Raw genomic sequence first — 26,084 nt, 5'->3', positions numbered from 1 at the left:
GGCCCTGCTGCCGCCCCATGGTGCTCCTCTACTGGGACACCCCTAATGTGATGGGAGCCACTTTGCTCCTTCCTTACTGGTAAAGTGCAAGGTTCTTGTCATGGGAGCTTGGAGTGAGGATCTCCTGAGCTCGTTAATAATCTGCAGTTATGAGGCTGTGCCAGCGCTTGTGCTGCTCTGACCGGTACCAAATAGTGTCCTGCCCTGGCTCGAACAAGTGAGGTCAAATGTAGAGGTCTTGGATCACTGAGTGTCTTTGGAAATAGCCACTTGAGAAGGTAAAAGGTGCTTCTGATTGCTCTGGGTGCTGCCTTCTGCCCGCGTCACCTCCGTTGCAAAGCCGGAGGAGCCAAGCTCTGCCCTGTGGTACACCAGCACTGCAGCTGCCTCCCCCAAAGGGGCTCCCTGGGGTGACAGAGATGGGCTCGCCTGGTGTAGGGCAGGCTGGGGGGCAGCTGGCCCTTGCTGGTGCCAAGGGGTTCAAGCCTGGGGGGGTTGTGACCCAGATGGTCACAGCTGAGCTTGGCTGCAGCATCCCTGGGTGGAGCTGTGCGTGCTGTGGCGGAGCGGAGGGGCTGGACCCAGGCATGCAGGGCTGGTGAGCAAGCAGAAGGATGCTGGGGGGCAGGACCTGCTTCCCCACGGGGCCACCCCACCGCAGCCTCAGTAGCCACAGACTGATGAGGTTGGCCTCAGGAGCAGCACATCTGCTCAAGCCCTCTCAGATGCCCCAGAGATGGGGACCCACCCTCCCCCCGCCCCTGACAAAATCACTGGCCACAGCTTTTGGGGACAAAGGACCAGAATTGGGGGGGGGGGGGGGGGGGAGGAGCAGGAAGAAAAAGCCACCCTCACAGGTTTGTGATTGTCTCTTAAAAAGATTTATTCTCTCTCCTTGCCCAAATGTACAAAGGCAAGAAGAGTACAGTTTGTATATATATATATTTATATATATATATATAAAAAAACAAGGAACTTGGTAATAATGTACACTTTACAGAAGGGCAGAATCAGGAAGACTGAAATGAAACCCAACACAGCAACGCCAACGGAAACAAGAGCTATAAACACCAACGGTTTGACGCCCTGGCCGGCCGCCTGCGGGGCCCAGTGGGCTGGAGGGGGGGACCCCACGGGCAGGGGAGCGACACTGCTGTGGGGGGCCGGGGTGCCAGCCCTGCGGGCAAGAACTGACCAGGAAAAACCCGGAAAAACGTCAAACCTCAAATCTATTCTGCATAAACCGTTGTTTCATTTAACACCTAAAGAGACTCAACTGGGACCCAACTGGGCAGGTGGGGAGCAGTGCCCCCTGGCCCCCCGACCCCCCCTCCTTGAACTGCCATCAATGCCTGTGGCAACACCACCCCGCCCCCCCCCACCACCCCGCGCCCCCCCCCGCACCTCCCCCCCTGCCCAGCCCAGACACTCTCCTCTGCGCCCCTGGAGCTGCTGGTGGGCCCTGGCCATGCTGGGAGCCAGGCTCTGCCGGACCGGCCAAGGCTGGAGGTAGGAGCAGCCTGCAGGACGTTCCTCCATGGGTGGGATGTGGGGTTCCCCCCCCCCAGCACCCCAGCCCCTCTGGTCGCCAGCCTGGTGGCTGCAGGTGGCTCCATAACGGGCGCAGGGTGGGTCGAGCCACCACTCAGCATCACCTACCCCGTCACTGGGGGGGGGTGCTGGGCCACATGGCCCCAACTCCTTGCAAAGACAATGGAACTAAAAATGAGTCGCTCACCATGAGCAGGCAGGGGGCCACTGTGCTGCCGGCACACAAACCGGGGCTGAGACCATCGAGTGCCTCCTTTCCAACTGGGTAAAGTGGGATGCGGGGGGGGGAGGTGTGGAATGGGGAAAGAAAACAAAACCCAAAACAACAGCTTTCAAACAATTCCTTTTTACAGTATGTACAGAGCCCGGCGGGCAGAGCATCCCCGTACAGCGGCCCCTCAGGGCCGGGTGCGACGCAGACACACACACACGCTCCCGAGACCGATGGGCCCCCTGTGCTCCCGGACCAGGCAGGGGGGAGAGGGCTGGGGCAGCCTGGCTGCTGCAGGGCCGAGGTAGAGCATCGGCCTGGGGAGAGCCACTCTGGGGCTGGGGGAGCAGAGGACCAGAAAGCCCCTGTCCTTGGGCGCAGGGGAGCAGCCGGGAGCGGGGACCGGCTTCCTCCAGGGCCTGGTGCCCTGAGCCCTGGCGTGAGGCCAGAGGTGGGGACCAGCATGGGCCCAAGTGCCTCTGGCAGAGCCTAAGTGTGCTTGTTCCTCGCTCAGCTCGGCCCACGGCCTGGGGAAGCCGCCTTAAAAAGTGGATGTGAAGGGGAACCACAGCTGCCCCCCAGCCACCGAGTGAGATGCGCTGCCCTGGGGTTTGGGGAGCACTTGCGGGGGTAGGGGGGGCAGAGGAAAGGCCGGAGGTTTGCAGACTCACAGCTCAGAAACCAACTTGAAAGCCACTGGCATGAGATTCAGGCAGGTCTGGCCTGTGCAAGGCACTGGGGAGGAACCCTGGCAGCCAGCGGGGCGGTGGGCGCAGCCCCCAGCTCTGCACCCAGCTGCCCCCCGGCCCTGACGAGCCCCAGCCACCGGGGGGGGCGGGGGGGGCAGAAGCTGCTTCGCCAGGGCCGAGAGCAGCCCCCAGCTCCCCCAACCCACCACTCCAGCCCTCGGCCACACACGGGCACAGAGCAGCGGGACCTGTGGGGGGTGTAGGATTGTCTGTGGGACCAGGAGAGGGTGCGCCCCACATGCAAAATGTCCCTGTGACCCACGGCTCCCTCCGGCCAGGCTGACACACCCCACACCCCCCCCACACCCCCCCCAGGCTCACACCAGCCCCCCGACACCCGCTCTAGCTCTGCATGAGCCAGCCCTTCCTTTCCTGAGACTGCGACTCCACGGCAGGCTCAGCCCCGCGCTCCGAGCCCCGGCGAGGAGCAGGCAGGAGGCAGCACCCCTGCCTGCCCCCAGTCCCGTGGCGCTCAACCCCATCGTGAAGCAGCAGCTTGCAGAGACGTGGCAGGGTCCCAGATCCATTGAGAAACCTCAGTGCTTCCGTTTCCTCTTCATATGCACCAGGCAGGCGAGTCACCTCCAGCCCGAGCGCTGGTGCCCAGTAGAATAAATATTTCCACAGGTACCAGCTCACCCACTCACCGAAGGGGAGGGTGTAGAGGGGGGCGACGTGTGTCCAACAGGGCGGGGAGAAGACAGTCTGCCTTGGATCACGGCAGGAACGTCAAGCAGAACAATTAACACCATTCAACTGATGTCTAAAGGAGTCTCCAGCGCTTCCCCATGTGAGCCAGTCACATGTCTCGTACAGCCCAGGCATCCCGGCGTGTCACATCCTGCCATGACCCAAGGTCAAGTCAGCACCCGCCCCGGCAGCCCCGTGAGCCCCGGGGCGATGGGCAAACCCCAAACCCTCTCTGCCCTTGAGGGCGCCCCCTGCGCACCCGTCCCAGCCACCTCCACCCCAGCCCGGTCGCCTGTGGGCGAAGCAAGGTGGCCGTGCCAGGGCCACGGGAGGAGAGCCTTACCGTTCTCACCTCCGGGGAGGTGGGTACAGGGAGGGAGCAGAGCCTTGCTGGCTGGCAACGATGGCTGTGGAGGAGAGACCTGCAGAAGAGAAGCAGCATCAGGAACCAGTCACCCAGGACAGGAACCCAGCCACGCCGAGGGAGCTGGAAAGCGCCGGGTTGGGTCAAAGCAAAACTCAGCACAAGGGCTCACTCTGCCCAACGGTGGCTACGGCTCCTTCCTGGCTCCCCCAAACTGTGCCCCCCAGCCCCGGCTGGGGGCTGGCGTGAGGCTCGGCTCTCACCTGTTGCATAGGGCAGGTTGTACTGCGCCGGCAGCAGCGAGTACCCGAGGTGGTGGTGGTGGTGATGTGTGGAGAGCAGGCGCTGAGATGGCGAGGTGCGGGGCCGGTCGGTGCTCCTCTCTCCCCCGCTGGCTCCCCCGACGCTGCTACAGCTCCCGCCTCCTCCCACCACCCCGCAGCCACTGCGGTCCCGCTCCTGAGACGTCTTCTCACTTATCTGGAGAGGCGAAAGCAGACGCACGCTGAGGGACACTTCCAGCTACCCCGGGGCGCAGGGCAGCATCGGACTGTGCCATGCACTCGAGGCCACCCCATCAGGACTACACTCCCCCTGCCTTTGCCCAAAAGCTCCCCACGACACTGCTGGGAGATGACGGGATGCCCAGTGACCAGCCGAAGAGCAGTGGGGAGGATGTAGGTCCTGTTTGAGAGCAGCTCCCTCCTCACTGTGTCAAAGCTCCTCCATCTCCCAGCTCAGCCCAGTAGGAGCTCATGACCCTACACTGCTGTGGGATGGAGACAGCCCCTGCACCCCACCCACCAACTCCAGGGCTGAGGACAAGTGTCACTCAGTTGCTGCAGGGTCTGGAGGAGCCCTGGTGCTTCTCTGGGCCACCTCTGCCCAGAGGTTTGGCTTGTCCATCCCAAAGGCATTGTGTTGTGGGATTACTCCACAGCCCCAGGGTCTCCTACAGCAGCAGCAATGTCAAAACCACACAGCAGGCAGTGCTGCTCCAGGCTGCTTACAGGATCCAGGGACCTCCCCAGAGCTCAGGCACAGAGCTGGGCAAAGCCAGCACCTTCCTGACCCTCACCGTGGGCGATTTGCTCTTGTAGTGGCTGGCGTGCTGCTGCAGGATGTCCAGGGCCTTGGACTCCGAGCTGGATTTACAGCTCACGCTGGGGCTGGCTCGGGACTTGTCGCTGTCGTCGCTCCCGGACGCCTTGCTCCCATACGGGGAGAAGGAATAACTGGAGGGGAGGTATGATCCTGGGGGGGGGGGTAGAAAAAGCAGTCAGGGCATGAGGAGTCTTCGGGTGGCCAGTGGGAGCATGTGGCTCTGTATGTGTGCCGCCACGTGCGAGAGACGTCCCACGGCTGCCCCCCGATCCAGGAGCAGCGACAGCCTGGGAAGGGACGTCCCCGAGAAGACCCCGTCTCCCTACCTGGGTAATTCTGCATCATGACGGTGGGCATGGCCCGGTAGCTGGGGTGGTTGGGGTCGTACGACTGGCTGTAGGAGTAGCCGTGCATGTAGGGGATGTAGGACTGATGCTGCGTGAGGGGTGAAGACACAGGGACGTGGACGCTGGGTCTGGGGTCCTTCCCCACCATGCGAGCCTCCTCGGTGGGGGTCAGTTTGCACTCAGAGCTGGTGCTCTCCTTCCCGTCCTCCTTGGATGCAGCTTCTTTGCTTCGGTTTCTTTCTTCCTTCAACTTTCGGTCCCTCTCCTCTTTCCACCGCTCGTCCTCCGTCTTGATGTCCGAGTACTTCGCCGGGTACACGTAGGTCCACATCCGGGGCTCGGCTTCCTGCAAGAACCACACAATCATCAGAGCAGCTGCCTCCCCCCAGCCCTGCCTGTCTCAAAACCAGGCTGGATTTGGAGAAGGCCAGCGAACCCCACCCTCTTCCCCGGGTCTTCCTCGGCCCTTTGGTGGCCTCCCAGCCCCATCCTTTTGCCAGCCCCAAGGGAACCTCATGGAGTCCCATCATAAGCAGAGGACAACACATGTTCTCTGAAGTAACAACCCCAGCAAACCCCCACAGCAAAGCCACGGCGAGGAGCTTCCTTCAGCAGAAAGCCCACCACCAGGCTAGCAGGCAGGGCCTAGCGGGCAGCGGGCAGGCATTACCTGTCTGTACCAGAGCACAGGGTCCACCTCCGCTTGCCGGCCACACTCAGAGCCAGCCTTTGTCTCGGTGGTCTCCTTCCCAAGGTGGCTGGCCTCGCTCAGCTTCACCTTGAGCCCCTCGGCGACCTGGCTGCTAGACAGCTTGGATGAGTCCTCCAGCTTGGGGATGATGACAGATTTGGCCATGTCAGGACCTCCCTGCTCCTTGGCCTTGCTCAGCCCTGACTTGACGAGGTCCGTGAGGCTTGGGGCTTTGGTTAGCGTCGGGGGCATGGGTGGCTTTTGTTTCCACTCCTCTTTGAGCACTGCCTCCCTCTCCTTCAAGCCCAGCTCCGCCTTCTTCTCCAGCCCCCGCTGCTGCTGCTGCTCCAGGCTCTGCCGCTGCTTCTGCTGCTCCTCGTACTGCTGTCGGTAGGCAGGGTTGGTGCTCAGCAGGTGAGCGTGGTAGCCCTGCTCGTTGTAGCCGTAGGGGGGCACGTAGGCGTACTGGTTGTAGTAGAGGGACTGCATGTACATGTTGGGACGCTGCTGGATAACCGAGGGCTGCTGGCTGGAGCTGCCAAGCTCCGCCTTCTTCTCTTCGCAGCCTTCACTCTTCACCTTCACCTCCGGGTTCTCCTGCTCCTCATCCTTCTTCAGCTTCAAGGCCTGTGTCTCGGCTGTGGCCTGGCCACCGGGGTTCAAGGGCCCCGGGCTTGCCTGGGGGTAGCCAGGAGAATAGTAGGTTTCAAAGCCTTGGTAATAGGGAGACTCTTTGCTCTGTGGTTGCGGGGGGAAAAGAGCTTTCTTGGCACCTTCCTTAACCAGCTGCTCTGGATCCTTCACCTTCACGCTCTCCAGCTTGCCCTCCCCATCCTCCCCGGCATCGGAGATGTCCGAGTAGGCTGGGCTGTTGGTCTTCACCGAACTTGCCTCTGCCCCGTTCTGGGTGACAACGTGGAGCGGGGTCATGGGTTGGGCTGGGTTGGTGTTCTCCAGCCTGCTGGCACCACCAATGGAGGGGCTCGGGGCATTGTCGGTGAAGCTGTAGATTTTATCCGCCTCGGCCTTGATGCTGGCGAGCCGGCTCTGGTGGGGGTCGGACGAGCCGTTCAGCAGCCCCTCGCCTTTCATCCCCAGGTCGCTGGATTCCCCCCGGAAAGGGCTCTTGCCTTCCTCTGCTCTGCAGGCTTTGCCTGGAGTCAAAGGGTTTTCTACCTCCTTGGGCTCCTTCTTCTTCTTGTCCTTCTTCTTCTTCTCCTTGGAAGGAGTGAGGGCAGGGTTGACCACGAAGGGCTCTCCCATCACCGTAGGCTTGGGCTGGATGGGTTTGAGCTGAGGGCTATTGGGCATGGTCTGGACCACGGTGGTGGCAAGGCCCGTGGAGGAACCGGGGCTGGCTGTGGTGAGGGTGGCTGTCTGGAAAGTGTAAATCGGCTGCGGAGGGATGGCTGGCGCAATGGGTCTGGCAGACTTCAAGCTTTTGGAAGGCATCTTCTCCGGCTTAGCACCAGATGCCTTCTTTGACTTGTCCTTATCAACACATCGCTTCTCCAGAGCGTCAAAGCCATCGTTACTCGTCTCATCAGCCACTGAGGGACCATCCTCAGAGCCATCATTGGACAGGGCACCTGGGTCGGTGTCTCCTTCCCCACCCAGCTTCTTCTTGCAGGGGACCTTGGTGCTGAACTTGCTGGATGGGGAGGGACTATGGGGTTCCATCAAGCGCACCTTGGGGGTGGCTGAGCGAGCCGGCGAGAGCGAGCCCTTCTGAGAGACGGCAGCACCGTTGCAGCTCCCAATGTCCGCGTGCAGGGAGGGCTCCTCGCCATACTCGCTGTCCACGTCCGCCTCCAGCTTGCTGTCGTCGTCCGTGTGCGCGTGGGCCTGGTGGTACTTCAGCCCGTTGATGTGCTTGTACTTCTTGTTACAGTTTGGGTGGGGACAGTCGATGAGGATGGGAGAAGGGCAGTTTCGGTCGAGGACAGTCGGCTCCACCTTGACCGCAGCGGGTGGCACGGCTGCCGAGCCCATTGAGTTCGTGCGGATGCGTTTGCTGCCCTTGGAGTCCTCCGAGCTGGAGTTCAGCTCCATGTCAGAGAGGGGTTTGCTCTTCCGCTTGGTGACAGAGGAGGGACTGGCCTTCACATCCTCCACCGTGCCACCGGGCGGCGTGCGGTGGTCCGAGGAGTTCTGGCTTCCCCGGCGCCCTTTGCTGTTGGCTCCCGCCCGGGTCTTGCTGCTGTTGCTGGTCCCTTTGCTGTCCGAGGCAGCGGCCGCCTCATTGACAGGCGTGTTGCTGTTGGGGCGCATGCGCTTGCCCCTGCCCCGGCCATTGCGCATCTCCAGGTCACTGGTGGGAGAGTCGCAGAACCTGCCGGGAGGAGGACATGGAAGTTTAACGGAGAGATGGCTGTGCTGGGCTGGGCTACACTGTCCCCACCGTGTGGGGGGGACCCCCCTTCATCCTCTCGCTATGGATCCTGAAGACTTGTCCCTCCCACTGACCAGTAAAGAGGAACCAGAGAGGTCCATTGGCAAATGCTCAACCATCTCCAGTCTCCGAGACAAGGGAGCCTGCAACCGCGGGGGCAAAAAGCCCCGGGAGCAGCTCGGTTGGGCAAGGAGGAGATGCCAGCCCCCACGGGCAGCCCCATGGGCACAGGGCAGAGCATACGGGGTGCCACGGGGGCCCTACGTGGCTGGGTTTGGCCTCTGTGCTTGGATGAAAGGGGCTGAGACAGCGCTGCCAGCCCCCCCTGCCCACTTACCGGGGAGGCGCCCAGTCGTGCTGCGTACAGTCGAGCAGCGTCCCCACATACGTCTTGTTCCTCCAGGTCACGTTGACCACCAGCATACCTGTAAGGCGAGGGGAGAGGGTCACATGGGGCCAGGTGTGACCCCACGGTGTCTTGCCCACCCCTGGGCACCAGGGCAAAGGGGGAGCTACCCCTCAAGATAGGTGGAGGAAGAGCTCAGCTCTAGGGCTGGAGGAAGTCAGACAAGGCGTCTTGGGGTCCCAAGAGAGGTGAGACCCCAGGCTCTGGGCCTGAGGGATACAAAGATGGGAGCTAGAGACCCCTGCTCATCCCCCTTCTTGGCATGGCTCTGGCTGGCGTCCACCCAACCTCCCCTCCTTCAGCCATTCAGTGCTCCTCCCTATTTTAATGGGGATGCTAAAACCAGCAACCCTCAAAGGGCTGCAGGATTTGGAGGCGGGTGCCTGAAGATCCACGGTGGCTCCATGTGCGCTCAGGTAGGGTAGGGAAAGCGATATCTGGGGAACAAGAGCCGGGAATCTCCGCAGGGAAGATGCAGGCAGCCCCCAGCAAGGCTGCAGACCCCAGCAGGGTTATGACCCCCCCCATGTGTGGCCGTGAATCCCACAGCCCTCCAGAAAAGGCTGTTATTGCCACTAGATGGCAAGCTGAGCCCAGCAACCCCGCACAGGCGACCATCCCTGCCAGGAAAACCTAACTTTGGGGGAACAACCCTCATCTCCCCTCTTTGCTTTCTGCCCACACATCCCAGGACACCCATCAGCCCTGTATCTCCACCTGGAGAACCACCTAGGGGGCCACATCTCCTCCCATCATTGACCAAATGCATTGGGCATTTGGAATGCCTGGTGGTTTCAGCTTTTTCACACCAATTCAAGAAGAGAAGCAGCCTGGCTCACACCCGTGCCGAGGATGTGGACCCTTGACAACTCTTCTTGAAGGCGGAGCGGTCTTTTGCAGCATCACTCAGCTTTGCAGGTATTTCCTCTCTGCCATGGACCGCTCTGATTACTGCAGAACTAATTTGACCAAGAGCGGGAGTCCGTTGCGCTGAGCACATTTATCTGAGCAAGGTAAAACTCGGGAGGTAGGAAACTCGTTTGCGAGGGTTGATGAGCGTGGTGAGATATACAGCCGCACAGCCCCAGGAGATAGATAGAGCAGAGGGAGCCCAGAGCAGCTGTGCCTGAAGCACGTTTATAAATCTCAGCCCGTATGCCCCATTGTGCTGTGCCAGCAGCCAGCTGCAGGCTTCGAAGGGGATAATATACAGAGCCGAGGTTTGACACGTGGGTCTCCTTCAAAAAGAGAAATGAAATGCAGGTCTTCTCTATCTCCTTCTCCTTCTGGAAAACATTGGGTGCTCCAGTGGGAGCAGGTCAGGGGAAGACATGGTGCTGGCATATGGCCAAGGCCTACAGCCGGCTCATCCCAGTCAGCAGCAGAGTCTGGCTTCTGCTGTTGGAGGAAGGTGCTGAGGACCTGCCTTAACATGGACATGGCCCAGACGTGGTGGTGGAGACGACGTAGGGTAGAAACAAGCGGCGAAACCAAATGCTGGGAGCCCACAGCCCCACGCAGGGAGAGAGCAGTGGGAAAAGAGGAGGATGCTGATCCCACATATCCCAAGGAGAGTATGTGGAGGTAGTCTTCTCCCTTGGTTCCTCCTAATGCAGCTTTTGTCAGGCAGGAACCTCACCCTCCCTTTCCTTAAAACCCAGTGAAGCTGCTGGCTGTATCCTGCGCCCCAACCCAAACCGACTCTCCCCAGCACACCCCCATGGAGCTGCTGCAGGACCGAGCAGCTGCTGAGGGACCAGCAGCCCTAACCTAGACCCATCCCTCCCAGCCACAGGGCTCACAGAAGCAGCTCCCTCTGCCCTCCCCGCTGTGCAGCCTGTGCCGGTTCAATCCCTGCTTGAAGCCGGCAAAGACCACCTGCGCTGCTGGAAGGTAACTGCATGACAAGCCACCGGAGTCTCTTGTGCACGCAGGGCCAGCGTGCAGTACTGGAAAGGATGTGCTGGCATCTATTTCCCCCCTCTCCCCGGCACAGCGAGTACAGGAGAGAGATGAAAGACGAAGGGGCGAAGTGAGCCAATACACAACGGTCCCTCCCCTCCCTGCTGGAGCGTCAAGCCTCCAACACACACCAGCCTATATTTAACCCACTGCAACCAATCATACCAAATCCCCTCCTAATCCTCCAACAATAACCCAGGACAATTTAAACCCTGGGGATAGATCCTAAGCAGCTTTTTTCACCCTCCGTGTCCCCCTCCTGCGGCAGGATGATGAGCAGGCATGGGCAGGGCAAGGGCAGGCAGCGAGGAGGCGATGCCCTTGCATCCCTGAGGCTGGAGATGCAGGGGAGGAATCCCACTCAGATAACTCCAGTCCCACCCGGTTTCATGGGAAGGGGACACCTTTGAAGCTCTTAAGCAATCAATGCCACCCAAATCTGCGTGCAAACCACTCAGCATCCTGGCCACTGAGCGTTCATGTCACTGCAGAGTCGTAGCCTGGCAGAAAAATGAACGGTGGGGGTGATGGTGCCAGGGTGCCATCTAGGAATGCAACGTACGAGCTAATCCTGTAAAGACAGATAAAGAGATGAGGGGAACGCAGGGGGATGCAAAAAGCACCGCCTGGTCCTTATACGGTCCCCGCATGGCTGCTCTGTAGCAGTGGAGCTGAGGCTCGGTGGGTGCACCCGGCTGGTGGGAGCATGGGATGGACAAGGACAACGCTGCATGAAGTCCTCCATCCCAACGCAGCCCTAAATTAGAACAGGCTAAGCCTTTCCAACAGACAGTCCCTGCTGGGGTGCAGCTCTTCCATGTCAAAACGTAGGTGGTGGTGTCTGCTTGCAAGCCAGGGCCGTGGGCACCAGGAGCCATCACATCAGGGGGAAACGTGCCCCAGGTCCCCCCAGGCATCCAAAGGGCACTTAGGGGGACCTGGAGCACGTTTCCCCCCTTTGCAAAGAAGCAGCCCCCAAGCCCAACCAAGAACATCTCCTAACCTTGCTGAGAAACCAGCAAGCCAGCACCCGCGGCGAGCAGCGATGCTCTAGCACCCATGCATGGCCAGTTCATCGCGTGGCTCAACATTACCCAGCCATAACGCTACTGAGCTGTCTCGAGCAACGCCAGGTCCTCAAGTACCATGGGGACGGCTAGAGTGCTTGGAAGAGTGTCCCCAGCCTTTTGGGAGGCAATGAGATGTTGCCTCTGCAGTTGTAGAGGACAGTCGCTGAGAGGTCTGCTAGCTTTCTGCTCGTTTGGGGGTGAAAAAGACCTCTGCAAGGCAATGGGATGACAGCCGCTGGCATTTCCCACCCCAAGGAGAGGTCTGCAGGTCTGTGAACCAGCTCAGATCCAGGGTTAGTGTAGCCCCACATCCCATCTGCACCGATGAGCAGGAACAGGGATTCAGCTTGCACTGATCTTTCTCCAGGGCACCACCAAACCTCCAGCTCCTGGAGATGTTCAAGGTCCTTCTTCCATGAATTCCTCCTCCAGCTGCATCATTTTTGGGATGCCACTTTTCCCATTAATTTCTCCTCCAGCTGCATCACCTTAGGATTCCCCTTCTTCCATTAATTCCTCCTTCAGCTGCATGACCTCTGGGGCGCTTCCAACTTTAGGATGCCCCTTCTTCAAAGCATTTTCCCTCCAGCTGCATCACTTTGGGGATGCTCTAGCTTTGCCATAAGCCCTGCTCGTGTGCAGGGAGCCTCGCCTGACCATAGCACCCAGGCTCTCTCCACCACGGGAGACAATCCTCCATGAACTTCAAGACGGGTCTTTCCCGCAAGCTGCAGTTCTTCATGAACTGCTTCCACAAGGTGCAGTCCTTCAGGAATGGAGTGCTCCAGGGTGGGCCCCATAGGGCCACAGGTCCTGCCAGAAGACTTCCTCCAGCATGAGCTCCTCTCTCTATGGGGCCACAGGTCCTGCCAGGAGCCTGCAGCAGTGCAGATTCTCAACAGGGCACATCTACCTGCTCCAAGATGGGGTCCTCCACGGGCTGTAGGTGAATATTCTGCTCCACTGTGGATCTCCATGGGCTGCAGGGGGACAGCCTGTCTCACTGTGGTCTTCACCACAGGCTGTAGGGGAAGCGCTGCTCCGGTGCCTGGACCACCTCCTCCCCCTCCTTCTTCACCGACCTTGGTGTCTGCAGAGTTGTTTCTCTCATATATTCTCACTCCCCTCTCCCAGCTGCCCTTGCACAGCATTTTTCTTCCCCCCTTCTCAAATAAGTTATCCCAGAGGCGCTACCACCATTGCTGATGGGCTCAGCCTTGGCCAGCAGCTGGTCCATCTTGGAGCCAGCTGAAGCTGGCTCTGTTGGACATGGAGGCAGCTTCTTATGCCTCCTCACAGAGAAGCCCCCCTCCACCAAAACTTTGCCGCGCAAACCCAATACAGTGTCCCTGGCAGGGTCAGAGGGAGAAAGGCTCATTCCATTAAACCACGCAGGGATGCTCAGATGGCAGATGACTGTCTCTGGCCATGTAATGCCCTTCCTTCCAAGGGAGAGGAGGGGTACGGGAGGGGCCTCAGATGCTGGAGCACAGAAAAAGCAGCAGGAAAACCTTCAGCTTGGGTCACACCAAGGGACAAGGAGCCAGCAAGGGTGTGTTTGTAGGTCCCAGTGACCAAAGCGACTGCGGGAAGTCACAGCACTTCTTGTTGACACCATGGGACGAGCATTTAGTTCACCAGGAGCTGCTGAACACGCATAGCCGCTCCTGCCCAAACCCCGCAACAAGCGTCCACATTTGGTAACAGTGATGATGTGACTATGAGCAAGGTCCTGACATCACCCTGCCAGAGGAGAGCCTGTCCCACTGCAACCCACACTGGGCAGCACCCATGTGGGACTGGGGACCACAGCTCCCTCCCCCTGGCCTGAAGCCCTTCCAGAAGATGCCTGCAGGATTTCGGGGACCTTGGTGCCTCCCCAAGGCTTGGCAGGGTGGGCAGAGCACAGCCACAGCACCAAGCCCCCAGAGCTACCTGCAAGCAGCCCAGACCTCCAGCCTCATGCTCCTGGAGAAGAGAGGCAGAGGAATCAAAACCAATTTAGCTCTCAGGAAAGCATGGCAGAGCAGCTTGCAGCTCAAGAGCCTCCTTGTAAACAAGTCCTTTAATCCAGCGCTGGGCAGCTAAAGCAGGAGCCCCAGCTGGTATTACCTGGGGCAGCTACAGACGTGCCTTAGGGAGACGGACACGAGCAATAGCCTTGTCCAGAGCAGGATATTGCTCACCTATTGATACAACAGCCTCCGTACCAAGCTGACAGATGCTTTGAGAGCGATAAGCGGCACATTAGCTCTCCTCCAGCTCCCCGCACTGTCAAGCCAGTAGATATTAGACACGAAGCAGTGGCGCCGGAGGAGCACTGGGGAATGATGCATAATAAAGCTCTGCTTCTCTATGCCAACATGCAAGCAGCCACCGTGCTCAGGGGGTTTGCAGCCTTCCCATCCATCAGTGAAACACAAGGAGGGTGCAAGGCAGCAGCCCGAAACACCAGAAACCCTCACGGCGCCAGAGACAAGATGCCCCGTCACCGAGCGGCGCCAGATGATGCTTGCACCCGGAGCGAGCTGCCAGATTGCTGATCCAAAGATGAGAGCGGTCACAGTTGTGTTGCCACGGCTTTAGGAGGCTTTGGAGGAGCACATTGAGCCTGCGCATTGGCTCAGCAACCTTGGAGGGGATTTACAACCGCTCATTACTTTGGGAAATGCCATTAAAGCAAATGAGAAATCCATATTCCCGCTCCTCACCCTTGCTGCATCAGCCTTAAAAACTCACCTCCTGTTTCTGGGTTCAAGTACACACAACTAAGAAGACTGGAGTGTGTACGCAGGGGATGCTGCAGTCCCCTTTCAAGCCCCACAACCCACCCATAAGCAGTGCAATCTTGCACATCCCCCTTTTAAAACATCCCCAAAGGCAAAGCACAACCAGAGGCGCAACTGAAGGCCACAGGTAACGGCAAGGCAGCAGGTTCAACATGCAATGCAATCAAATTTGGGGTCAGGCTTCCTCATGGTTACGGTAAAACCTTCCAGTCTTTGCCCCCACCCTCCAATCCTTCCCCATCCCCTCCCAATCTACTGCATCTCTGATGCTCCAAGTAAGGACACATCCACACTGGCATCTGCAGACCCCAAGGACACTCATGCTCCATCATACCCCCAAGAGATGTTTGCAAAAAGGGCAATCCAAACACCTGGAGAGCGCAAAGCTCGGCCATGGGCGACCTGCTGCCACTGTCCCACAACAGAGCCGGAGGAAGGGATGCGGAGGGAATTTGCTGCTGCTTTCCTGGTGCTGCCACACCACAATCCTCATTGCTCAGAGGTTTTGCATGTCAGATGCCAGCTTGTTTCAGCTGCAAACAGCACCGGCACGGCGCCAGGACCCAGTCCACTCGCTGTGAGCGGAGGTGAGGGGGTGACATGCTCCGAGCCAGGTGACACCAGCTCCACTGAGGCGGATGGAGGAGACCCGGCAGCTAACGAGGCAGCAAACAGAGCGCTGCTTTCCGGTGTAATTAGATCAGTTAATAGCTCCTGCAGATCAAAATCACACTGAACAGAATTAGGGGAACTGCCAAGACAGCTGCTCCCCACGAAAGCGTTTCAATAAAACGCATCCCTGCACAAGACAGGCTCAGCAAAGGGACGGCGTCACCAGCGCAGCCGTGGGAGAGCGCGCGTATGACCGGTGCCCACCACCAGCAAGACCAGACCTCGGTCCGACACCAACCTGGAGCAGCAGCAGAGCAGACGGACCAAAGCCCTAGAGCCAGATGTTTGGCGGTGGGAGTGCACTGGGACGCCTTTATCAGCAATCACAGTCTTGTGGCAGGTTTTCCAGCAGGAGGAGAGGACAAAGGCAGTGTTCAAGGCAGGAGAGACATTGCAGAGCTCCTCAGAGCTTCATGCCCCCATCTCAGATGGGTCAGCTCCACCTTGTTCTTCCAAAGTCACTCCAGTGTTGCCAGGCTTCGGCTTCAGGAGCCTTTCTCCCTGCTTTTGCAGCCCCCCAGCCAATCCAAAAGGCAATTTTCTACAAAAAGGGAGCTCTGGTCAAAGAACCATGTTGCTTTCCTCTACCCAACCCTTCCAGAGGCATTCAAGGCAAGCAGATGTCTCCAACAAGCCATGGGCTTCTTCAGCGTGAACAAGCTGATAAATAGCAGCTGCCTGTGCCCAAAAATGCTTTTGCCAGCATGCATGGAGCAACACAGATCCCCTCGGCTCAGGGGCATGTGCCACTACCATGCAGCTGGGAAAAGAGCAGCTTGCAAAAAGGTCCACGTCAGAGCAATTACCACAGGAGTCTAAGTGGCCCATCCAACACAAATCAAATTTTCAAGGTGGCATCATGCCACCAAGAAGAGATGTCCATCTCCTGAGAGCCTTAGTGGGAACCGCTCACGACGTGCCTGGTGGCAGCAGGCTTGCCGAGACCCAAAGTGCCTACAGCATCCTGCTTGGGAGCAACCGTAACTCCACACGTCCCATGCCTATCGCGCTCCAGGGGATTCAGGGATGTTACCCCTGGGGAGAAAGCAGCTGCTGCAGTTGAGCCAGCAAACTCCTCTCCACCACTGCAGAGGATGCCCGATGCAAGCCAAGAGCTGCTCCTGCTGTCCTGGGGTCTCTCTGAGCAAGGCTGCAGCATCACATGGAGTAGCGGGAGAGATGGATCCCTCTGGGTGAAGGTGCTGAGATCCCTCTGGAGATCTTGGGAGTAGTCTCCAGGCACACAGGCGAGCTCACACATGCTCAAAGCACCTTGTTTGGCTTTATAGATGTGCCCTCGGTGTAGCTTTCTCCATTGTATCCTTCGGGCAAGGGGAGATGCTCGCTGTATCCCTACACATTTCACAGCCTCCAGCTTTGGACAGCCAGGTCCAGCATCTCCTCCAGCATCACCCTTGACCCCCACCATTAACAATGGGAAGGCAGGAAAGAGATGCCAAGCAGGAAATAGGGACTGTTTCACCCTGACTTTTCACTTGAGGACAAGAGACACCACTACGACAGCAGCCAACGTGTGCAGCAGACCAGAAGCGACCAAAGGCAACAGCAGTGCTTGTCTTCTGCAGGGCTGGCCATAAAAGTCATTGCTCCTGACGGTGGCAACCAAGCAGCAGCCGGCAGAGAAGGATCTTTGTGCAAGTTCATCGAATTACCACAGACTACAAACAGCCAGGCTGCGGAAAATCGCAGGGTGCCTCTGAGGCATGCTCTGAAACGGTGGCTGCAGAAGCGAGGGGTAATGCGGACGGACAGGCTGACAGGGCGCAGAGCTTCACGGTGGGGTGAGGAGCAGGAGAAAAGGGAGGCGAAATCAGAAACTGCTCCCACATCACTGCTTCTCAACCAGGAACTGGAGGGGAGGATGGTTTTGCACTCTTTGCCTTGGAGATGCTCTGTTCATCCCTCCTGGCACAGCCACGTGGGATCCTCTCCCCACCATGAGCCTCTTCTCCTGATTTCTGCCCAAAAAACCTCCCCACACAAGGTCCAAGCTCTCACCAGCTTTGCCGCTGCCCATGGGGGTCTCCAGCAGTCCTGGGATTTTCAGCAAACTCTGCAGCTCCGCGTCTTCTGGGTTGAGGGAAACCACACCAAAATGGCACGCTGGTGGGGATGGAGAGGTGAGGGGGGGGGGCTTAACATGCAGCCCCAAAAGTGGGGGGTGCTGATGCTCCTCAGCACTACTGAGTGTCCCAACACTCAGCCCAGCCATGCCTCAGTTTCCCTAGCTGAAGGTACTGCATCTCATAAAGCACTCAGGCTCTTTGCAGACACCGAACAAGCAGTACCAGTGCACCGGTAGCTCAGCAGAAGACCTTCTGCAGATTTCCTCTGAGGAGATCCCCCCAGCAGATCCCCCAGCCCTGGAGTGCACAGAGCAGGGCTCCTGAACAGTCCTGCTTTGTGTTTCCTTGTCCCCACCAGCAAGCCTAGCTCGAAGAGGATCCTTCGGTCTGATTTTACAACACAGGGTGGCCTTCTGCCTTGGAGCAGCAGAAGAAAGGCACCTACAGCTCCCAGCTGCTCCAATCCAGAGAAGTTTTACCATACAGAACGGACAGTGAAGCAGAGAGGGCAGAGAAATGTGGAGCTAGCTAGCGCATCCCAGTCTCCTCCAGCATGGTCCATGCAATCCTCTCTTCCCACATAGCTCAGGTCACAGTGCTTTTCCCAACGGGAAGAATTTCACTGCTCACCACCTCCACATCGGGGGCCATCGCAGCACTCAGTCCTGCACCAACGACAGTTTCAAAACTAGTTTCCCAGTAGAGGGAGAAGAAAAGCAAACTGGGCCCATCTCTGTCTTCCCAAAGCACAAGGTAAGAAGGGAACCCCCCTGGTAGCAGCTCATGGGAACACAGTTCAGCTTCCATCAGAGATAACAAAGATAGTCACAGTGAGCAGCAGCCAGGGGATAAAGGCCAACAGCCTCATTCTCCACACGCGACGATGAACGAGCAGATGTACGAGAGGAGCTCTTGGGTACCCAGCCGAGATGAACCACCAACTGGCCTCCACCACCGCTGCTCTCTCACACCTTTGTGCTTCTGGGCTCTGTTTCTGCTTCCAGACCCCAGCTGAAGCCACACACAAATATGAGGAGCTCACCCTGAGCCTCCTGAAGCAGAAGCCTCCAGCATCCCAAAAAGACTGGAGGGAAGGCCAGGTTCCAACACTTGTCGTGGTCCACTGAGCCACCTATTCATCCCTGCGTTACTTGGCAGAGCCCCAACACCAACGAAAACCCATCAAAGGGCCTCGGAAAGCAAACCAAGCTGTGCGAGATGAGATGAGCTCCAGTGGAAAAAAAAAGATTCGATTGGCTTGGCAAGAGAGAAGAGAGCCCGATCTCCTGCCGAGTCGATTTTGAAAGCTCCACTGGGGTTTTTTAATCCAGCAGGAGATTTCTGCTGCCTCCCAGGGTTTGAGCGTTTTTGTGACAGACCTGCGGGTTGCCAAGCAGAAACGAAGTCAACTCCATCGAGTTCCCGTGCAGGCTGGCACAGCCTTTCCTCTGGCACCTCCAGAACAAGTCAGCTCTTGCAGAAAGGCAGAGAAATGGCAGCTTAGATTTTCTGGGCAAGGGGATAACGCAACGCATTGGGCAAGTTTTGGCCCGTTACTCCCTTTGCTGGACAGATTAACGGCCGCTCGCACACAGCTCCTCTGTCCTGACCATCCAGATGGTGGGGGGAAAGCCCAGGATGTGCTAACAAGTAGCACAGCAGTGACACGGGAAGGAAGGGATGGCCATGACTCCAAAATGACATTGTAGGAGAGCAAAAAGCTCTCCGGTGACACTTACCATCCTCCGTCTCTTGCCAGACAATGCCCTCCAGGTTCACGCTGGTCCCAGGCTCGCAGGGGCCCAGGCACTCGGGCTCAGTGGCCAGAGCCACATCACAGGTGTTCACTCCCACCGAGCGAGTGCGTACCATGATCTGCTCGCAAGGCGACGAGATGTCATTGTTGACAACAGGGACAAGGAGGTGCAAGGGCAGCACTGCAGGCGTAGAGACTGGAGACTCCATCTGTGGGGAAGGAGAAACACGCTGGTCACCATTGGGAATACAGGAAGGAGAACAAGTATCAACAAGCATCTACATTCCTGAAGAACCTCAAGCCCAGCGCTGCCACCTTCTCAATGCCTGTGCCAGCAGGCAGTTCAAGTCCCACGCCCTGTCAGAGGACAAGGATCTTGCAGGTCTCTCCTACCCTGGCGTGCCCATACCCACATAACCATGAAGAGCTAGCACTTTGTGGTCGTATAGATCACACCCAAAAGTCCCTCTGCAGGAGATATTTGCTCTCCTGCTTGAAAGAATTTGTGCCAAGTTCCTTCCCTGATGGCTTTTGCCAGTGTAATTATCCCCGGTGAGGATGCCTTTTGGCTATTGCTCAGATGTTAACGCAGCCAGTGACTTTGGACCTGATGGCTTATTAGCAGAAAAAAAATCTACAGGCTTCTGTGCAACTGGCAGGACAGGACAAACAAGTAGCGATCTCCCTCCAGCGCCCACGAAAATCAACATCCTTCTCCTCCCAAATCTACCCTGTGACCAGCTGAAGACACAGGCGTTCAGATCATATCCCTCTTCTCTGCGCAAGTACCCGCTTCAGAGCCTGATCCGGCCAACAGCCAAGCCAATTGCGCCAGCCATCGTGCTCTCCTTGCACATGGAAACCACATCTCACCGCCAGAGCCAGGCTTGAAAAGCCAACAAGCCAACATGCCAAGCGAAACCACAGCCAAGTCACCCTGACGCTGACAAGCCAAGGCCCTTGGCCTCTCTGCCACACTAGCAGACTACAGCACTGTTAGGAGAAGCATGGCTGACGGACTGACTTTGCTGCTGGCCAAGGGAAGGGTAGGGTGGAGACCTTCCTGTCCTTCAGGGTTCATCAGCCAAGCCATCTGCAGTCAGTCATCCACTCGCCTTGGCTCACGAGGATTTGCAGCAGTTTTGGGGTTAGCTGCTCATTCTCTGCTCAGACCTCCTCTCTTTACACCTTATGATCTTGATAAGATACTGAGCAACCTCAGAAGAGAAGCAGACTGAGGAAACTAATCAAATCATTAGCGAACGCTGACCTGGGTTTCGGTTTCAAGCAGGGGAAGATCCCTCTAGAGCATCTACCACTACACTGAGCAATGTCCTCCTAAGCCTCTGCTGAGGAGAGATGATTATAACCCTGGAGAGGTCAAGCTTGCTGGTCACCAAGAATGGACAGAGACACCAGCCCACAACCACTTCCAGCCTCGCTGCTGGCTCTCCATGGCCAACGCTGCCGACAGCCACCAAACAGTCAGACTCTCACCCTGAACTGGCATCCTGGCCCTGATCAGCTGCCAAAATTACCTGCTTCCTCTCTGGCTCACACACCTCCATCCTTTAAGCAAGACAACTAACTCCAGCAGAAGCTTGCACATCCAACCTCACCTGCCCCACGCAATACCAGGCCCGCAACCACAGCGAGTGGCTGCAGAACCCATCAACTAGTGACCCCACAAAGCCTCTCTGCATCCTCAGTGACACAGACACCACCTGCAAGCGGAGAAGGTGCAAGAGGCAGAGGAGCAGAGAGGAAGACATTACATTCACAGCAGCTTCTGCCTGTTCCCACATGGATGGCTGTAGGCAGGGGACATAAGATTGACCTCCGCCGAGAACTCTGAGATCTTCTGGCTCAAGTGCATTTGCTCTTTCAGCAGGAGAACACAAAGCACCTTCCGCCTGAGTGTCTGCAGCCCTCTCCTTGCTCTCCCGCATCCATCCTCTCTCCAGGCAGCTTGTCAGAGCAATTCCACCCCACTGAGCATTAAAGATGGCCTGGAGGTCTCAAGCAGCAGTGGCTGGACCACAAGGTCCCCTCTGCCAGCAGCACAGCTCATACTCCACAGCTCTTTTCCCCATGCACCGCTTCCAACCGGCAGGACCAGCTCTCCCCCAGGAGCCCATCCCCAGCTCTCCATCGCCACCCGCCTCCGAGGCTGCCCCACAGCCAGTGTCCCAGCTGCATCCCATGGGATCTGAAAAGGATGGGTTTGGCATAAAAAACCCTCATAAGCCTGACGGAGAAGAGGGCTGCGCTCCCACAGACAAATCACACACACACACACACACCCCTCCCCACCAGAATACGGCAACCTCATCCGGCGCATCTCGGCAGAACCAGGGCAAGGTGCTCGAAGAAAGCGTGAGGCTCCTTTAAAGGGCGCTCAAGAAAACAAACCCACTCCTCAATGCCACATTTTGCAAACCAAAAAGCAAGTCTCCAGCATTGAAATGGCCAGAGAAGAATCAGGCAGGGCTGCTTGACTTTGGTGGGCAGCAGCAAAAGCTCAGGCGGTGATGAGGAGCGCTCGCCCCCATCGCCCCGGGAGCAGCGGCTGCGCGTGCACGCCGAGGACCTGCGGGTGTTGAAACCGTTCAGCTTCCTTCCACTTTGCGACAGAAACCACAGCGCAGCACAGGAGCGTTTAATTACAGTTCCAGCTCTGCTAATTATCGCCCGGTCACATTCGTAATCTGCATTATGCCACGGTGCATAATAAGCAGCTCGCTGAGATCTCTCTAATAAGCGAGGCGGCTTGATGGGATTTCATATTTCACCCTGCACTGGAACAAACAGAGCCCCGTTTAGCAACCATGGGGAGACAAGGCAGCTCTCCTGCTCCCTTGCCCAAAGCTCAAGAGCAAAATAAAAAGGCCCCGGGTGGCTCTCCAAGGGCAAGGACAGGAACAGAGCTGCCTCACCAGGACACATCTGAAAAAAGCTGAAAGCCACGCCGGAGGAAGACAGATGGATCAATCCCTGAATTCATCCCCCGCCCTGCATGTGTCTTATCTCCCGGTGCCGTGGCTTTTCATCCTCCTGTTTTATTGAGCAAGGTCAGGAGATTTGCCCGCTGGTGGCTGCGGGATGGCTGGGGGGAGCCGAGGCAGCCCTGGGTACCGTGGGGTGGCTCTGCTGGCCGCTCTCACCATCAGCAGGCACCCACTCCCTCCACCAGGCCAGAAGCCAAGGGAGACGCTGGCATCAGGGCCGTTGGGCAGCACTCATACCCTCGAGCAGCAGCTCTCGCATCTCCTCCAGCTAGCAAGGCTGAGCTAGCAGAGATATCTGGCTGTCCAAAACAAGCCCTGCACCCTCCTGGCTTCCAGCTCCAACACACGTCAGCCCCCGCGAGCAAATCACTTAACACTTCTGGGCCCTAAATCCCCTTTGCAGAAGGAAAATTTATTTCTCTTTCCTTGCTGGGTACGCTCTAAGATTAAATGCCAGCAAGTGCAAACACAGCCGCTACACGCTCACTGCTGGAGCTTGTATGTCCCCAGCAATCCCTTTGCAAGAGTTACGCGGGGTGAAGCTTCACCGTACTGGTGCTGGCCGTCCACGTCCGCCCGCCGCTGCCTTCGCTAATGAAAGCCCTTTGTGTTTCTCACGGAGGCTTTCCCATCACGAGGAACGTGCTTTCACCACCACCAAGGACAGAAGTGGAACGGAGCCAAGCCCAGGCAGCAGCCAGCACAAGCACTGCTCAACGGGGAAAAAGCAAATCCACCGAGAGTCTGGGGCGATGCTGACGGCGCTACACTGCCAGTCCTCGGGAAAGGGCTCCGGGTGGGCAATTAAAACCTGTCCCTCACCATAACACTCACTCGAAGGTGGGACGGGGTCCCACGTGAAGGGAAGTGTGGCAGCGGGTGACAGCACGGAGACACGCACACAAAGCAGCTCCTGCCATCTTAGAGCTGTGCCAGTGCAGCTTCGTTAACGTCAGTCACCGTTAAGGAGACTTCACAGCAGCAATTAGCTAACAGAAGAAAGAGAAGAGGGCACAACAAACACAAAAATACCCTACTAATTTTGATGCCAACCCCTAAACCACCCAGACCACCCACGCATACTTATGAGTATTTTGGTTTGCTCCCAATAATCAAAGTGAACCAGGCAATAAAAGTGTATTTTTGAGCAACAGAAGCAAACAGGGACACCAAAAAACCCAGAGAAGTGCAACCAGCAGAGATATTTGTGGTGCATCTGCTAGGACAGAGAAGGTACGAACAACCACGTGGTGCAGGGCACCCACAGAGCTGCACCCCATTTGTCAGCGAGGACCTTGCAGTGGTCAGCATGAGACCACTGACACATCTGGGATGGTGCTAGGCTCCCAGTGTATCCACATGTTAATGAGTTATGCAGCGTGGTGGCCCATTTTTCTCATCTAGAAGGGTCCTTCAACTCCTGCAAATGCAAATAGACAACAAAAGCCAAGGAGGAGCCTCATTACTGGTCACAAACTCAGCTGCCGTGTGCCGGGAGACAAAACACGGCACAGAACTGCTCCACCACAGGAGCATTGCTCGAGGCTGCAGCCAACACTTCCAGTGTCATTGCACGGCTCAGCCCAACATTTGGGAGCTTTGGTGTTGTTGCTCCTGTCCTGCTCGGTCACCACATCCCCAACAGCTTTGCTTTTTCACAGTAGGACCTGGGAACATGAGCTTCCAGCTCCTTGAAGAGGGATAACCAGGGAGCAGACCCATCCTGTTAATGAGCATCTTTGGTGGGCATCTCCGAACCTCAAAACCATAGCACCTGACGTGCCTCTCCCGCACCGCCAGTGACCTCAGCAAGGATTTCAAAGAGGAACCAAAGTCTTCTCCAATCTGGCCCCCAAAGCTGGGTATGGAGAGCCTGAGGCCAAATCCCTTTGTTGGCACCAGTGCCCACCACGCCTACAATTCAATCTTGAAACTACTTGCAAGCATTGCTCAATAAGCTCCAACAGACTCGCCCAGAGCTGCCGGTCACATCCCCCAGCGACAGCATCCCAGCACACTGGAGGCACACAACCCCATGCAGTGTGAAGGAGGCTCCAGAAGAACCCCTCCCTGAATAGCACGGGTGGCAATGGACCCTGACTGTTTGCTGGCTGGATTTGTCTGGACCCCAGCAAGAAAGCAGCCAACGAGAGCTTCCAACAAAACCCCACATGCAGGGAATACTGGTGGCACGAGCATCAGGTCCAAGGATGAAGCCAGGAGTGTGGTCTGGAACACTGATCCTGACACTGTTGCCCATTGCTGTTCCCTCTTGCTAGCTGGAGGCTGAGGTTGCTGACATAAAGATGTAAAAAAAGAAATGTGTTTTAGAAGAAAGTTTCATTTCCCTGGAAAAACGCCAGCTTAAATAAACAAAGCCAGTTATTTCTACGGACCACGGGAACGCACTCAGGGAGGACACTGGGTTTCTTACTCAGCAAATCCAAGCCCACAGGACATTGGGGCAGCTGGTCCAAGAAAAAAGGAGGATTCTCATTTCCAAAAGACCCATTTAGCGAGAAGCAGTAAATGCCACAACGAGGAAGGGTTAATGCTTCTACATGCCGCAGAGAGGAGCAGGCTCAGTATCGCACTCACTGAATTCGCTCTGCAGAGAGGACAAGCGAGCATGGGATCTTGCGGCCAGTGCCACTACCAGAAGAGACAGGCAATTTGGATGGGAACTAAGGATTTTTAAGGAGCAGAAGTCCCAATTTTACCCTCCTCGGATGATGCAGCTTGTCCTTGGGAGCCACAGGTAAAGCCAGCCCCAGGCTGCACGGCAGGCTGGGAAGGAGATGTCGAGCACACACCCAGATGGTCTGGACTGGCTCTGTGACCCACGACTCTCACCATTCCCCCAAAAACAAACCAGGAGAGGCTAATTCTGCCCCCTGCTCCTTGGTAGCTTGTCCCCGGTGCTCCTCACCATCCGCTCTCACCCCTCCAGATACCTGCTTGAGATACGCGGCATCTCCCAGCCGTGAGGCCATTGACAGCACGGTGTGACAGGAAGGCTCTGCCTACAAAAAGCTGCCTGCGCGTCCTCTCCTGGCCATGCCAAGCCCCTGCGTCCCAGCTCCAGCGGCCAGCTGTCCCCTGTGCAGAGATGCTTTGCCTCCATCCATGCAAACCCCTTCCCTGGCTGCCAAGTCCCTGCAGAATGGCCAGAGGAGACGGTGGCCAAATGGCCAGCACAACGCAGCACACTAGGTCGGCAGGCACATTTCAAACTCAAGACTCATCTTTCGGGGAAGACCTGGCTGGGAAATTCTGCCCTGGCCACACATGAGCAGGCTGCAAGAACCAAAGCCTGGACAAAGACTTGCAGAATCACAGAATGGTTGGGGTTGGAAGGCACCTCTGCAGATCATCTAGTCCAATTCCCCTCTGGCTAAAGCACAGTCACCCAGAGCAGGTTACACAGGGCAGCATCCAGGCAGGTTTTGAATATCTCCAGGGAAGGAGACTCCACAGCCTCCCTGGGCAGCCTGTTCCAGTGCTCTGCCACCCTCAGAGTAAAGAAGTTTTTCCTCATGTTCAGGCAGAACTTCCTGTGCTCCAGTTTGTGCCCGTTGTCCCTTGTCCTGTCACTGGGCACCACTGAAAAGAGTCTGGCCCCGTCCTCTTGACACCGACACTTTAGATATTTATGAGTGCTGATAAGGTCCCCTCTCAGTCTTTTCTTCTCCAGCCTAAAGAGTCCCAGGTCTCTCAGCCTTTCCTCATAAGAAAGATGCTCCAGTCCCCTCATCATCTTAGTAGCCCTCCACTGGACTCTCTCCTGCAGTTCCCTGTCCCTCTTGAACTGGGCGGCCCAGAACTGGACACAGCACTCCAGATGTGGCCTCACCAGAGCAGAGCAGAGTGGGAGGAGAACCTTCCGAGACCTACTGGCCACACTCATCTTGACGCACCCCAGGATATCACTGGCTTTCTTGGCCACAAGGGCACATTGCTGGCTCATGGTCAACTTGTTGTGTGCCACAATTTGCAGGTCCTTCTCCACAGCACAACTCTCTAGCAGGTTGACCCCCAGCCTGTACTGGTGCGTGGGGTTATTCCTCCCCAAGTGCAAGACCCTACACTTGCCCTTATTGAACCTCATCAGGTTCCTCTCTGCCCAGCTCTCCAGCCTGTCCGGGTCTCGCTGAATGGCAGCACATCCTGCTGGCGTGTCAGCCACTCCTCCCAGTTTTGTATCATCAGCAAACTCGCTGAGGGTGCGCTCTGTC

At 57.4% G+C, this 26,084-nt stretch overlaps 1 protein-coding gene across 1 annotated transcript in view; it reads right to left on the bottom strand.

Moving 5' to 3' along the window:
- Positions 1-2,968: 2,968 nt before the first annotated feature.
- Positions 2,969-26,084, bottom strand: part of ZNF609 (zinc finger protein 609) — a 59,222-nt gene continuing 36,106 nt past the window's right edge. Inside the window, exons 2-9 of the mRNA XM_086471488.1 lie at positions 18,825-19,050; positions 8,437-8,524; positions 5,687-8,039; positions 4,996-5,362; positions 4,644-4,819; positions 3,829-4,045; positions 3,545-3,623; positions 2,969-3,352 (exon numbers count right to left, since the gene is read on the bottom strand). Of these exons, the coding sequence (XP_086327614.1) occupies positions 3,550-3,623; positions 3,829-4,045; positions 4,644-4,819; positions 4,996-5,362; positions 5,687-8,039; positions 8,437-8,524; positions 18,825-19,050 (3,501 nt within the window). The 3' untranslated portion in view covers positions 2,969-3,352; positions 3,545-3,549. The remainder of the gene's footprint in view (positions 3,353-3,544; positions 3,624-3,828; positions 4,046-4,643; positions 4,820-4,995; positions 5,363-5,686; positions 8,040-8,436; positions 8,525-18,824; positions 19,051-26,084) is intronic.

This window comes from Leptosomus discolor, chromosome 11 (genome assembly GCF_034619465.1).
Source record: "Leptosomus discolor isolate bLepDis1 chromosome 11, bLepDis1.hap2, whole genome shotgun sequence".
Classification (NCBI taxonomy): domain Eukaryota; kingdom Metazoa; phylum Chordata; class Aves; order Leptosomiformes; family Leptosomidae; genus Leptosomus; species Leptosomus discolor.
Note: the sequence above shows the minus strand (reverse complement) of the source record. Positions and strands in the feature narration are given on the sequence as shown.